This window comes from Dendropsophus ebraccatus, chromosome 1 (assembly GCF_027789765.1).
Source record: "Dendropsophus ebraccatus isolate aDenEbr1 chromosome 1, aDenEbr1.pat, whole genome shotgun sequence".
Classification (NCBI taxonomy): Eukaryota; Metazoa; Chordata; class Amphibia; order Anura; family Hylidae; genus Dendropsophus; species Dendropsophus ebraccatus.
This window is the reverse complement of record NC_091454.1, coordinates 141,691,091-141,706,714: the sequence shown is the minus strand read 5'-3', so window position 1 is coordinate 141,706,714 and position 15,624 is coordinate 141,691,091. Positions and strand designations below refer to the sequence as shown.

Here is a 15,624-nt window from a genome sequence, read left to right as displayed (position 1 = left end):
ACTTCCGGTGCTCTGAAGCAACTTCCGCAAAGGTTGTGGGCGTGTCTTCGGCACGTCACTTTGTTGCTCCTCCCCTCACGGTCCCGCATGAACATGGCTGGCAGCGCCTGGAGGTCACTGGTATGTGATGGATAAGACTCAGTAGAGGGGATGGAACGGGGAAGTTGCCACAGTGGGCAGGGTGGGCGGTTTGGCCCTCTGGGAGGAACTGCGGCTAGTGAGGGGCTTGGAATGTGTAGGAGGACAGGAAGGATGCGCACGGTAGTGTGAGCCCGGAGACCTGACCACAAGGTTATTGAGGTTACACATGTGATCAGCAGTGAGTGGCCCGGGGGTACACCGTGGGCTGACAATGTGCAGGACGTGAGTGGGCGGGCAGTGCTGAGGAGGATAGAGACGCTGCGACTACATGCACACTGCATCTTCCTACATGAGACGTGCACTGTGCTGTGTACCAAGACTGTGCTATGTATGTGCACTGTGCTATGCTGTGTACCAAGACTGTGCTATGTATGTGCACTGTGCTATGCTGTGTACCAAGACTGTGCTATGCTGTGTACCAAGACTGTGCTATGCTGTGTACCAAGACTGTGCTATGCTTTATATAGGTACTGTGTTATGCTGTGTACCAAGACTGTGCTATGTATGTGCACTGTGCTATGCTTTATATAGGTACTGTGACAGGCTGTGTACCAAGACTGTGCTATGTATGTGCATTGTGCTATGCTGTATATGGGTACTGTGCCAGGCTGTGTACCAGCACTGTGCAATGCATGTGCATTGTGCCAGGCAGTGTCTCGACACTATTGTCAGTCACTGTGCTATGCTGTGTATGTGCTAGTGGTGTTCCTGTGGGAATTCTGCATAGTTACAGTGAATTCATAGGTAATGGCACAGACACATATCCCACATGTTCAGTTTGAGCAAGTTCTTTCCTACATATGGACCACTGGTAATACACTTTTTGGTAGCAACACTGGGTGAAACTTAAGAGATCAGCACAAAAGCAAACTCCACTGCACTTTACTGGATTACTTATTTCATATAGTAGTTGTTTTAGCTGTTTGCTAGAACTGCCTTTTACCATTTTTCTGTTAGGCCAGCAGTGTATAGTCATTGAGGATTCACCCCAGGTCCCTATATTAGTGGTAGGCCAACATACTGTACTGACATACATACTGAACGGCCAGTGTTACTGAAGATGTACTGATGATCATTATTTTTACTGAATTTGGAAGCGGGCACATCATTGTGCGCCCACGTCTGAATTCCCCGCTGCACACAATAAAGCGTGCGGCCAGAGCCGCATGCTCCATTGAGGGAACTGACATGCCAGGTTTTTGCGTGGCCGCTAGCAGTCCTGGCTGGAGTGTATACTATGGGGAGATTTATTAAAGGGTGCAAATATACACTTGGTGTAAACTGCCCACAGCAACCAATCACAGCTCCTCTTATATTTTACCAGAGCTGAAGGCTGAGCTGTGATTGGTTGCTGTGGCAGTTTACACCAGGTGCATATTTACACCCTTTTATAAATCTCCCACTATGTGTATACACTCCAGCCGGGATTCCATAGACTGCAGCACTACGTTAGTTTTGTATTAATCAAGGCCGTTGTAGTGTGAACATAGCCATAGGCTGTATCCTTTCTTTTTCCTGGCACTACTAGGGCGGCATCCAACTTCTCCAGCCGTCAGGAATCAAATGCTGAGCGTTTAGGTTCAGAGTAGGGATGGTCCGAACAGAGTTCGGTTCGGCTTCGTACGAACCCGAACCCTCGGTAATGATTCCTGCTGTGGAGCGGGCGGATCCAGCGGGAGGACCGCCTGGGAAACTGGGATACAGCCCTAGCCATAGGCTGTATCCCAGTTTTCCAGGCGTTACTCCCGCTGTATCCGCCCGCTCCACGGAGCGGGCAGACAGCGGGAATCTGCTGCCGAGCGTTGCAACTTTGCTCAACAGCTGCAACTCTGTTCCATCAAAATAAATTGAACTTAATTCCAAAAAAATCACCTGAACTGTAGAGGAAAGTCATGTTCTCTCTGGAAGGAATTGGCCATGTCTTTCTAATGCTGGAGAACCCCTTTAACCTGTGTTGTGTTTGTGCTTTCAATTGTCTTTGAGCTAATAGGGAAGCCTTCGCTCTGCCTCCTATACACGGCACACATAAAAATAAAAAGAGGAATCCAGATATCAGCATCCCCTCAGAAGTGGCAGCAGCATGGAGGCAGTGTAGAACAGTAGCCAACAGTGTCAGCCGTTAATCCAGCACTGGGGTTAGATTTAATCCTAACTATAAACACCTCTACCCTCTCTGCATGTCTCCTTTTACCTCTGTCTCACCCTGCCGCTAGCACCTTTTAATGAGCATAGGATTGGGAGTAAAAATAACCTAATAATAGGAGGTAAAGGCAATCTGCAGCCATCCTGAAAAAAATCAAGATTCATTTGAGAAAGCCTGAGAAAATGTGTGTATCTTTCTCATATATCACTATGAGATTAGCTCTGTTTTTTTCTTTAGTGTTGACATTGTTACATCTTGTTACAGATCAGTCGCTTGGCAGGAGCTATCGCTGCTCCCCAGAATGGAGGCAGGGCATTCTCTAGTCATGTGAGTATATGTGTGGCACTTGGCTTCTGTACCTGGCATCATTTTTAAAAAATGTTTCAGTTATTGCCTTGAGAGAATAATTACAATTCTTGGTATAACAAATGAAAGAGTGCGGTGTCTGCCTCATGCTGTAACCTGATTTGCCCTATAATACTGTACACTAGACCACATAATGCCCTCACTTTCACATAGCAACTGTGGATGGGTATAGTATAAGACATTAAAGGGGCATTTCCATGTCCAAAAGTTACCCCCTACCAGTAGGGAATACAAAGCGATTAATTGCGTTTCGACCACTGTGACCCCCCCCCTTTCCCCATGACTATAATGTGTGTGCTTAGCCGGCACTCATTTAAAGGGATTCTCCGACATAAGGTAAAAATAAACCTGCTGCAGAAGCATACTGCATTCCCAACCTACCTTCCCCAGTTCTGAAACCACTAAAGATTGATTTGTTTTGGTGGTCTTGGTTCTATATTTTGTTATTCCCAGTTGCTGAACATCTAATATTACTGCGGACTGTTACATAATCGGTGAAGGTGCAGCACCTACTTCTTTTACTATTTGTCTGCTCAGATGTAGGCTGGAGAGGGTGAGTCACTTAGAGGGATGGGACTGGAGCTCAAGTCAACATCCAGCCAAGCCTCTTGTGACATCAGAGGATGATGCATTGTCACTGAAGAGAGGGAGAAGCCCCATGGTCAATGCACATTATGTAGTTTTTCTATTTTTCATTTTCTGTCTATAGTGAAGCATTGAAAAGCCCTATCATGTTGATAGGAGGGGATACACTTGAGAGATTGGTATAAAAGGTCATTTGTGATTCCTCCATTCGTATCCGTTTTTTTTAACGGTCAAAAAAAGTAGTGTCAACAGTACTTTATTGTGCATCAAGAAAACGCATCCGTTTTGATCCGTTTTTTTTTTTTTTTATAATGGAAGTCAATGGAAAAACGGATCAAAAACGGATGCACACAAATGCATCCAATTTTTGCAATCCGTTTTTTGCAAAAAACGGATACGTTAAACGGATGCTAAAAACGCAGTGTGAACCTAGCCTAATTATAACTGTTTGGTTGCCCTTCCGGGTGTCACTTGTTGTTGACTGGAATGCTTTTAGCATCTTCTTGGTTTCGGTTTAGTCTAGTGACTATTTCCGTGTATGAGACCAAACTCTTATGGTGTTGGAGCACAGGCTTCTCTGTACACAGTAAATATCCCAACAAAAGAAGTTGTTCTCACAACATCATTTACTTATTTTACCTCACCTGCCAAGCACCAGCACAATAAGCCAGTAAGCCGTAGTTCCTGATGTGTGTCCAGCTCATGTGTTGTGAAGCAGCTATGTGGCCCCTTATTTTTCACTGATACAACCCCTTCCCTTTTTCCTCTTTTGGTGACATATCCCCATTGCCCCCAAAGCAGTTTTCCTCTCCAGGATTCTATATATTCGTGTGTTGGTGCGAGGCTGCTGCAGTCCACAGTCTGGACTGCAGCACTACACTAGACTGTCCAGAGTGTTTACAGAATTTGTTTTCCTGCGTAGTAGCCTTGACATTTGGTTTATGACTTCCAGTGGCATCTTGGCTGCTGAAAGGAATACTTTCACAGTCGGTTTCTTTTTCACAGGTGCAGACTGTCACACTCATACCAGGCGATGGGATAGGACCAGAAATTTCCTCAGCGGTAGTGAAGATTTTTGAGGCAGCCAAAGTAAGTGTGATGAGTAACTAAAAACTTTTCTTTTGCAAATGTTACATCTGTGAGAGTGATTACCATAATGTCTGAATATATTCCATGCTGTTTGGCTAGCTATGTTCATGATTGCTGTATTATGGCTGTGGATTCGCTGTTGAACCCATGCCTTTCTGTTGTTTTTTATGAAAAAACTTAAAATATAAAAAAACACTAAACAAAGTGATTACCTTACAATTCGCTTAATCCAACTAAACTGGAAGCTATAATTTTTTTTCTTTTAAAAGTAAGATTTTCTTTTTTTACATAACCGGCTGTTTGTTGGAAACATTTTGTTATATAATGTATGATGTGAGTGGCAATGCAGTGGGAGAGAGGGGTAAGTAAATTCTTTATGTTCCCGCACCCCCTCCCTGCATTGTATTTATCCTTTTCGCCTGAGTTCTCCTTTCAGTGGTCCTTTAGCACTCCCTGAGTGGGCAATATTGGCCTAAATCAATATCGCGGTTAATCGTACATGTAGCCGCGGTAACGATAATTGAACAATAATTATGGCACTTCCCTTTTTGCAAACCACATCCACTTCGCCATGCCAAACTGGCGATATTTTCTTTCAATAAAGTTTTTTTTTTTTTTTAAAAAGTAACTCACTGAGCAGAAACACAGGGTTGCGCTATTTAGTCTATAGTCATTATTATTTGGCATTATTAGGGGGTCTCTGCAAAGATCTGGATGTGTATAAATAAATATACGGCTATGTACACACTACAGGATGTGTATATACAGGTATACAGCTATGTACACACTACAGATCATGTTTAGAGAGGTATGTACTACATAGCTGTATACCTGTATATGCACATTCTGTAGTGTGTACATAGTATATACACACTACAGGACGTGTATTTACAGGTATAGAGCTACATACACACTACAGCTGTAGGAGCAGTGCAGACTAGGAAAGCTGCCCAGGCTGGTACAGCGGTTTCATGTAATATATCAGCTCATCTATCCTAGTGTGTGTGTCAGCGCTGCTCTGCTCCCTGCCGCTCCTCCTCTCCTTGTTTCCCAGGATTGGATCCAGCTTTTCCTCGACACCCAGGGTGAAGTGTAAGGAAACAGAGCAGCGCTGAAAGGCAAGCGGCTTGATGAACAAAGCATTATATTCAGATGAGCGATTCGCTCATCTCTAAAAATATATATATATATATATAACGTAGAAAGGGAAGAGACGGCACTCCAAAATAAGGTGAAGGTGTATTTTATTCACTCAACACGTGTGGCAACGTTTCGACTCTGCTCTAGAGTCTTTCTCAAGCTTGAGAAAGACTCTAGAGCAGAGTCGAAACGTTGCCACACATGTTGGGTGAATAAAATACACCTTCACCTTATTTTGGAGTGCCATCTCTCCCCTTTCTACGCTACTACTCTGAAGGTACCTGGGGTCGGTTACCTGAGTCATGCACCCTCAAGCTGGAAGCTTGTTGACTGCAAGTCTTCACAGTGCCGTTCTAACGCTTTATCTGTTATATATATCTCCATCTCATGTGTGACACACACACACACACACACAGTATATACACATACCAGGCGTGTATGTAAGTCCCCAGGCCTCCCCATCGGACAGTTGCTGTGCCTCTCCCCTCCATACACAGCTCCTGCTTCCTCTGAGGGTAAACTCACATAGCACATCTGTGTGGTACAGGACAAGATGTCTGTCCTCCATCCAAGTGATGAGCCCCCGCACATCATACATAACACTGTCCCCAAACCTTACCAGGGTGAGCTCCATCTCCTTCCTCCAGAGCAGAAGGGCCAACATGACTGTACAAAAGGCCGCTACCGGCACAAGGCTCCTCCCTCGCGGCAGGACGGTGTGCACGGTGCTGAGCTGGGCAGTGATGGGAGCGGCGGTCTCCTGCTAGGAGCCCAGGCCGGGCGATGAGTGTTACCCATCACTGCCGACTCCTCCTGTCTCCTCACAGTTGGATGAGAGAGACTGGCTCCGCCCCCGGCCTGCCACACTGCTCCCCTGTGGTGGAAGACGATCACTGCAGCTGATGAGAGACTCGAGGCCAGAAGCTGTGCGGAGTGACCAGTCACCTGCTGTAGAGTGTAGCGGTCAATAAGGAGGAGGTGATGGTGTCCCAGTGGCCAGGAGGGGAGCGTGAGCATCAGTTTCCTAGTGCCAAGGGAGGGGGAGGGTTAAAATACCACAGATACCGTCCTGGCAAAGTTGAGGTCGGTTAACCGACGCCAGAGACGATATCTGTATGGGACTATGATGTAAAACATGTTTGTATCAAGTCCTTTAGAACCCGAGTTTGTGTGTAAACACCCAAAAGTCTGTATATATATAAACGTGTATGTTTATGCTGAGATCATTTTCTCTTGGATAATGGATTAGTATTATCAGTCTGCCTGAAACCCACACTATCTGGTTCTTCCCATAGTAACCAATCACATTTCCTGTATTATATTTTAAGCTTTGGTAAAATGGAATGTGAGCTGTGATTGGTCGCTATTGGCGGCTTTGGTTTCAGGCAGCTTGCTTAATCTGGGCTGTTATGTGCACATCAACGTGGGTTCCACATACCTAAACTCATCTAGCTTGTTTTGCATACTTGCAATTCAGTATTCTCATGTAAGAGAGACTTGAGCCCCATCCCCCCATCTTGGAAAAAAAGTCTGTGCATTAGTATCTGTGATGGACATGTGTCTTTTTTCAACCGTATTAACTATGTAACTAGTATTTACACCATATATTTCAGCCATGATGTTATCCACACACAGGTAAAGGGACTTACATCTGATGACAATTACTCCTTGTCATGTCGCAATATTCTCACCTTGATTTAGACATTGACTCAAAAGGGGCCACCCTCTTGTTTCCCTATTTATGTTCCAATACTCGAAACCGAGTGGGACTTAAGGGGCTACCTATCAGGGTGGTGTGTTGCTCTCCCCATCTGGAGGCACCCCGTGGCAACAGGCTAGCGATATCTGGCTTTTCCCGTGTTTTGAGACTCGCAAACGAGGCTCCACTGACTCCTTTTTTGCGTGGGATGTATTAGGCAGAAGGTGAGCAGTCTGTTCCTGAACCTCATGTGTTAAATTTGGACACGGGCTAAATTATGATGGCTAGATTATTGGGTCAGACCAAAGTAGTAGATTTGTGGGATTTTCCCAATATGTAGTAGTTGGTACCTACCAAAGTAAAAACAACTGGTAATAGGGTTGCCCAAGGATTAGTAATGCGTTTGTAGAGCAACTAGCGTGTCTGGTTTTAAGGCTGTATTAAACGGCTTGATATGTCGGAGCAAGCAGCGCTCACTTGGTTCTCATTCCCTGCTCACTGTTGGCGCTATTACATGCACAGACTGCTTGGGGGAGGGGCTGCCAGGATGATCTTTAGATTGTCTGGGTAGCCCATAGAAGATAGTGGCAGTCTGCTGCCACCACTCCTATTGCTTGGGACGTCAGCCAGCGGACCGTTGCTATTGTTATCGGCAAAATGGTTAATGCAAAAAGGCAGCGATCAGCTGACATCGTGCATGTCTGCTGATCGTTGTATTTCAGCATTAGCTATTACATGAAGCGTATATCAGACAGATCGGCCAGCAATCAGCCAAGTATGGCAGATAAATGCTTTGTGTAATAGTAACCTTACTAGTTTTATCCCACGAAGGGGCTATTGAAAGACAAATTGCTGAAAGTGTTAATGCTGCCTAAGAGACATAAAGTTTCTATATTGGGCACTTGAGCATCAGAACCAAATCATGGAACAGTGGAAGAAGAGGGCCTAATCTGATTAAGCACATGAAGTCTGGTGGTCTGTCTTCTAGGACCCCCACCAATCAGTCCATTGAAGAGGCACTATCACAGCCTGTTCAGTTTTTGCTGTTCATCCCAGCCCTCCCACCCTGCCTGCAGTTGCTCCTGCATACAATGTTCTATAGCTACCCGATGTTGCCGGGACATCAGTAACAGTGGGCAGCTATTGGTCATTGCATGCAATTTGCTACTACCCCCCTTTTGTGTGCGGAAATTATCATCATGGTCGGGCGAAGAGGAGCGCTGGAGAGCAAAAGAGGTAGGACCTTTTCTGCTCTCCAGCCTATGACTGTATCCATGTTTTCCAGGACTCTCTAGGGCAGCATCCAACTTCTGCAGCCATGGGGAATCAAACGTAGAGCGTTTGGAAAACATTGGTGAACCCAAACATTTTGACAGATCCGCTCGACGCTACTCCTTGTGTATCCATAGCTCCCTATGAACCTAATGGAGGTTCTAAAAGATAACCCAGTCAGGCCTATATATGTTGGTATATTTTTTTTATTATGCGGTATAGAATAGAGAAGTAAACAAATAAAATGTATGCTGTTTAATTCTTCATTTTCCCTATGTCTATAGGCCATCTTTATCTAGACACCATTATATTGAGCTTACCTTGCGGCAGGTTGTAAATTGACTGTAATTTAGCAACAGTATAGGGGACAACTAGCTGGCTGTTACACCCTCCAAGATCAGCTTATGGATGTGGAATACCTTTTAATTTTGCGATACCCTTTAAGCCCAATTCCTGTCTGTTTTTTTTCAGTATGTATGTGTATATATATACATATATATACACATACATACTGAAAACAGACAGGAATTGGGCTTAAAGGGTATCGCAAAATAAAAGGTATTCCACATCCATAAGCTGATCTTGGAGGGTGTAACAGCCAGCTAGTTGTCCCCTATACTGTTGCTAAATTACAGTCAATTTACAACCTGCCGCAAGGTAAGCTCAATATAATATATATATTACATACACACACACAAGTGTGTACTGTGTAGTTGATTGATTCACAAGATACTATTTAGCATTAATTCCCAAGACTATAGGAGCATATACAGTTAAGTGGAGTATCAGTATACTTGATTTTCTCCTAATGTATTTCCAGGCACCTATCCAGTGGGAAGAGAGGAATGTCACCGCCATTAAGGGACCTGGTGGCAGGTGGATGATCCCTCCGGAAGCCAAAGAATCCATGGATAAAAATAAGATGGGACTCAAAGGTAGTTTGTATTCTCTTTTTTTTTTTTTTTTTTTATTATTATTATAAGTTTATGTATTAGATTTTACACCCTGATTTATTAACTCTCCCCCTGTGCTTATCAGGACCTTTGAAGACACCAATTGCTGCTGGACATCCATCCATGAACCTTTTACTTCGGAAAACATTTGATCTTTATGCTAATGTGCGCCCATGTGTCACCATTGAGGGCTACAAAACTCCTTACACTGATGTGGACCTGGTTACCATACGAGAGAACACTGAAGGAGAATACAGTGGGATTGAGCATGTGGTGCGTGACACTGTATATGTAGTCTGTGGGGAATTGTCATTTCTGGGGAGTGTAGCTTAACTGCTCCCTGACATAAAAACTAATAATCTTTAAAGCGGTGCTCCAGCATGGGGCACTTTCTGGGGGGGGACCGGGGAGGAGGTGGCTGAGATAAAAGACGTCCACTCACCTCCCCGGTTCCAGCGGCGGGTCACTCATCGCGGCGCTCCGGTACCCGGTTCCCGACCGCTTCCTGGTGTCTGACGCCGCCCGAGACGCTACGTCTCAGGGCTGCTCAGCCACTCGGTGAAGGAGGCGGGATCCGAGCGGACTTCAAACGGATCCCGCCTCCTTCACTGAGTGGCTGAGCGTCCCTGAGACGTAGCGTCTTGGGCAGCGTCAGACACCAGGCAGCGGCCGGGGACTGGAGCGCCGCGATGAGTGACCCGCCGCTGGGGTCCCCCCCAAAAAAGTGCCCCCACACTGGATAACCCCTTTAAAACCCTTGTTTCTCCAAAAATAAGACCTACCCACAAAATAAGCCCTAGCTTGATTTTGCAGGGTTTTTGGAGTATACTTAAAGTAAGCCCTAGTTATAGTTATTTTCAGTGCCTCCAGTGTAAGGTTATGTGACATGTCACAGATATCATGTAGATGGGGAACAGTAGGCATACCATAGCTTCTGTTTTTACCCCTAGGCAACATGACTTTAAAAAGAAAAAGCTATTCCTTGGAGTACAAGAAAGGAGTCAAGCATAATGTGTGATTGTTGTTCATGGGTAGAAAAAAAAAAAAAGACCCTGGCCTTATGTTATCTGATAACATAGCTCATAAATGAGTAATTCTAGCAAAATATTAACTTTCTCATTCAGTTCCTTCTCCAACCTTATATTATTAATAACAATATTGCATAGCGTTCTTTTGCACTACTAATATCGGTAACTGTTATGTAGGTAAGAGATGCCTTTCTCCATGTATCGCAATATTATTTTCTCCCTAATGCTGCTTGGTTTCCTCTAGATTGTGGATGGAGTAGTTCAGAGCATTAAGCTGATAACAGAGGAAGCCAGCCACAGAATTGCAGAGTTTGCTTTTGAATATGCGCGAAACAACCAAAGAAGCACTGTGACAGCAGTGCACAAAGCCAATATCATGTGAGTTCCTGTTCAGACAAATGGGTAGAAAAGTAAAACATTCTACACATTGGCGCCATTGCCTCCAATTGACATGTAATGGATCCATCTGGTAATGTATCTGTACTAAGTAAAATGCTAGCTATTTCACAACTTTTAGGATGTTCATTATGGGTACAAACTCACTGGGCGGATCAGCAGCGAGACCCGCTGCGGATCCCCGCCCTGTACAGACTTTGGGCAGACAAACTCACAGCAGGATGCACATCCCGCTGCGAGTTTGTCAGCAGCCCGCCCCATTAACCCCCGCCGGCTGGAGCGTAAACGTCACCTGGTCCCCGCTCTGGCTTGCTTCGGGGGTTCCCGGCATGTCCCACTCAGCCAATCAGTGCGCTGCCCCACTGCAGCGCACTGATTGGCTGAGCGGGATGTGAAGACTCCGGCAGCCCCGAAGCAGGCCGGAGCGGGGAGAGGGTGATGTATACGCTCCGGCAGCCGGAGGTTAACGGGGCGGGCTGCGGACAAACTCGCAGCAGGATGTCCATACTGCTGCAAGTTTGTCTGCCCATATGTGTACAGGGCGGGAATTCGCAGCGGGTCTCGCTGCAGATTCGCCCAGTGAGTTTGTACCCTTAGGACTTATTTTAGAAACTCTTAGATTCCTGAGTTAGATTTGCATATATCCTCTATTGATAAGTTTACTGTCATTGCTTTCAGGAGGATGTCTGATGGGCTTTTCTTGAAGAAGTGCAGAGAAGTTGCTGAAAACTACAAAGACATTAAGTTTAATGAAATGTACTTGGATACAGTGTGTCTCAATGTAAGCGCTCAAGCTTTAAATTAATTCTCTGATGCCAAGTGCCATTGTTCCCTCCCGATTCTATTCTATTTCTTTCTCCTTAGATGGTCCAGGATCCCACACAGTTTGATGTTCTTGTAATGCCAAACTTGTATGGAGACATCTTGAGGTTTGTTTTAATGTAAAATGTCATGTAAATAAGGTCCAATTAGGGTTGTATGCCTAGCCTGTATACCAGGAAAAGCTCCCAGCGTTCATTCTAAGAGTATCCGTAGGACTTTGTTAAATGAACTCGGGGGGAAAAAGTATCCTTTTTGCTTACGTTGGGCTAATATATATCAGGATATATATATATATATATATATATATATATATATATATATATATATAGTGTCTTAATGGGCAGTTTTGGAGTAGTATTTGACATTTATTTATTTGTCAAAATCGCAAATGATGCCTAAAAAATGAAAAGTAAAATAAAACTTGATTCTCTTTTTGTTTTTTTACACCCTTTACCACTGCCATTCAACTGTTTACTAGTGCTGCAGCTGCTGCGTGTACAGTAAAGAGACAGAAACAGACAGCTTTGTTCATTGTGTAGTGGCCATGCTGAGTTATCACAGCTCAGTTACTATTAAAGTAAATGGGAACTGATCTGCAGTAGCCCAACAAAGCCACTGCTCTATGTACGCTTTCTGCTCCTGTCATTATTCGCTATGTATTCAAGGACCATGAATCAAATTGACCAAAAAGACCTCTTTAAATCCTGATAAATAATGTCACCTAACTGAGCACCTGTGACACCCATTTTAAACTCCACAATAAAAAAGTAACTGCTTAAGGAAATAATGTTTTTCATTCTTCTCCCCTTACACAGTGATCTGTGTGCTGGACTAATTGGTGGTCTCGGGGTTACACCAAGTGGAAACATTGGTGCTAATGGTGTGGCGATATTTGAGTCGGTAAATAAACCTAATTAATACATATGATTTTGTTTTCCCATGTTCGACTGGAGTCATTAAGAATTATGTATAAGAGTATTAAGAATTCTGCATATGGGTACAACGTGGTTATAAACATTATAAACATTTTATTGTACTGTGTACACTGTTATTCTGGAGTGGAAATCTTGGCAATAGGTGTAAATAGATGGTCTTTGTTTACATCTGTACAGCCAGTCTATGTATTTGCTGGATTCCCAGATGGAGATATGCTTGTCTATAGTCCCTGCCCACAAGATTTCAACTAAAGGTTGTTCTTTTGAGCTAACAACTGCAAGTTACTGGCTAACTTTTATATAAATTACACCAATAAAAAGAATTGTAACCTCCATATACATAGCTTAAAGAAGTCCGGTGAAATTTTTTTCATTAAAGTATTTTATTGCTCCCCAAAAGTTATATAAATCACCAATATACACTTACGGGAAATGCTTATAAAATATTTTCCCCCCTGTACTTACTGCTGCATCAAGGCTTCACTTCCTGGATAAAATGGTGATGTCACAACCCGACACAACCCGGTGTCACAATCCCAGAGCTGTGTGGGCTGTGGCTGCTGGAGAGGATGATAGCAGGGGGATGCTCAGTGTCCCCATGCCATCATCCTGTCCAGCAGCAACAGCCCGCACACCTCTGGGATTAGGGTCGTGACATCACCATTTTATCCAGGAATGAAGCTTTGATGCAGTAGTAAGTGCAGGGAAAGGGAAAAAAGCACTTTGTAAGCATTACCCGTAATGTGTATATTGGTGATTTGTATACTTTTTTTTTTGTGTGTGTGTGTGTGTGTGGGGGGGGGGGCAATACAAAACTTCAATAAAAAAATTTTGCCGGACTCCTTTAAAGCATTACTGTCCTTTGTAAAAACTTTTGACATGTCATCAGTCATATCAAAAGTTATTGGTTGCAGCGGGACTCAATTGTGGTTCATTGAGATACTGCTTGGGGAGCTTTAGGGGTCCCTGGCTGACCTTAGAGCCAACTGTTTCACTTTATAGATTATTATGAAGCGAAAAAGTCGGATTTGATTGACACCTGGGAATCGACGCGTGCTGGCACATTTCCTCCCCGTAACACATTTAATAGAATGTTTATTATGTTTGACTGCTAAAGGAAACTTGGATTTATAAGTTCTTTCATTTTTAGGTCCATGGTACTGCCCCGGATATAGCAGGTAAAGACCTGGCAAACCCTACTGCTCTGCTGTTAAGTGCTGTTCTGATGCTGCGGCACATGGGGCTACAGGAACACGCACGCAAAATAGAGAACGCCTGCTATGAAACCATAAAAGCTGGCAAGGTAAGAGTAGACGACGGCTGGTATGAATTCAAGAGACAGTGGTGGTTAAAATGGGGTAATCAGTCTAGGCTTACATGCCTTACATTTATTTTCTATTTTAGGAGTAAGTAAACCCGTCATGGGCTCTTCTTAGTAAATGCTTTGTTATACAGCCACTGTCTCATTGGTTAAATGTCACATTTAAGGTCTAAATAGATGTTTTCACATGTTAACTAAATATTTTCTATTTTTATCATTAACTTTTTTCTCTCACAGACACTAACTAAAGACTTGGGTGGAAACGCAAAGTGCTCAGATTTCACAGAAGAAATTTGTCGCAGAATACGGGACAGCGACTAAGTTTTCACAGGTTCCTGTACCCAGCTTGGCCAGCTGATATCACACGCACATCCTGTTTTGCTGATCCTGATTTTATCTCTTTATCCCTTCATTGACAGTGAGCAATAGAAAATACAAAGATGTGGTTCAATGTCCTGAAAATCTTTGTGATATAGAAGAAAAGACAATACTGAACCCACCCATTTAAATTACTTTGCATTGAAGAGTGTTACAGTTAAATCTACAAACAAGAAAAGAGTGAGAGGTTATACTATCTATATGTTTGTATATTAAAGAAAGACTGCAAGTGTGTTATAGAATAACAGTGATGGTGTAAATGTATTCACCAGTATAAGCTGTGCCCTTCTGAATTGTCAGCTCAGCTGCGTAAAATGGACATCTGACTCTTGCTTGAGGGAGACCAAAAAAAATCACTGTACACTCATTGCTGCTGCTGCAACATCTCTCATCTGATCCTTTCTACAATACATATTAGATTTGAATCTATCATATCAACTCAAATGGCCATTCTAATAGTATATAACATTTCGTTATCCTTACAATCCATATTTTTCACCCTGTCCCGGTTAAGTGCAATATGGGTGATTTTTTTTTTTTTTTTTTTTTCTTTTCAGCTGCCTTTGTAGCTACTTTCAGATAAATTCTTCATGCAGGCTCAGGAAAAGTAGATAGACATTCAAAAAGGGGACAGCCTTATGGTTTTGCTTATCTGCAGCTGAATTGCCCTGGCCTGTGTAACTCCTAATAACTGTGTTATTTTAAGTACCATCTCATACCAAACTATACTCCTTTTGTTCAAGAACAGTGGTTTGATCAACCACCAGAGGGTGCTGCAGCACATTGTTCAATTGTGGGATAAAGCACAGTCCAAATCAGAGCCCACATTTATGAATGTCTTGTCTTGCCTTAATCTGAAGCTCTATTTATTATAACGTTTTGGGGGAGCTTATCCTGTACTTGTTATCTGTGCGCTGCTCTGTTCGTATTGCACTTTTTTTTTATGCAAGTTCATTAAATGTGCAAGGTGTACCAAAAATGATTAGATTTTGTACTGTTTATTTCTGGCTAGAATTTCTTATGAACACTGAGACTGGTGTGAATCGCCAATAGTAACGTACTGAACTGTGTGTAAAAGCATCAGTTAGTAATAAAGGGGTATTCCAACTTAAAATAACTTGTTCCTTATCCGCAGGATAAGGGGACAAGTAAGAGATAGCGAGGGGTCTGATCTCCATATCGTCACCTCAGCTCCTTTGTTTTTGTTTTTTTTCAAAAACATTTTATTGAAGAACACACAAGAGGATGTCATGTCCAACAGCTCCTTTGTTTTGAATACAGCCGCAGGTACGACACCTGACCCACAGCTCTATTTATTCTCTATGGAGAATTTCTAGCAGTTTCATAAAGAATGAA

At 43.4% G+C, this 15,624-nt stretch overlaps 1 protein-coding gene across 1 annotated transcript; it reads left to right on the top strand.

Annotated features, from left to right (window-relative positions):
• Positions 1 to 16: 16 nt before the first annotated feature.
• Positions 17 to 15,247, top strand: IDH3A (isocitrate dehydrogenase (NAD(+)) 3 catalytic subunit alpha). The gene is made up of 11 exons (XM_069980480.1): positions 17 to 120; positions 2,549 to 2,611; positions 4,241 to 4,324; positions 9,256 to 9,370; positions 9,474 to 9,661; positions 10,661 to 10,794; positions 11,491 to 11,593; positions 11,677 to 11,741; positions 12,450 to 12,534; positions 13,720 to 13,872; positions 14,128 to 15,247. Exons 1-11 carry the CDS (start codon positions 88 to 90, stop codon positions 14,209 to 14,211), a joined length of 1,107 nt encoding a protein of 368 aa, XP_069836581.1. The 5' UTR covers positions 17 to 87; the 3' UTR covers positions 14,212 to 15,247.
• Positions 15,248 to 15,624: the final 377 nt, after the last annotated feature.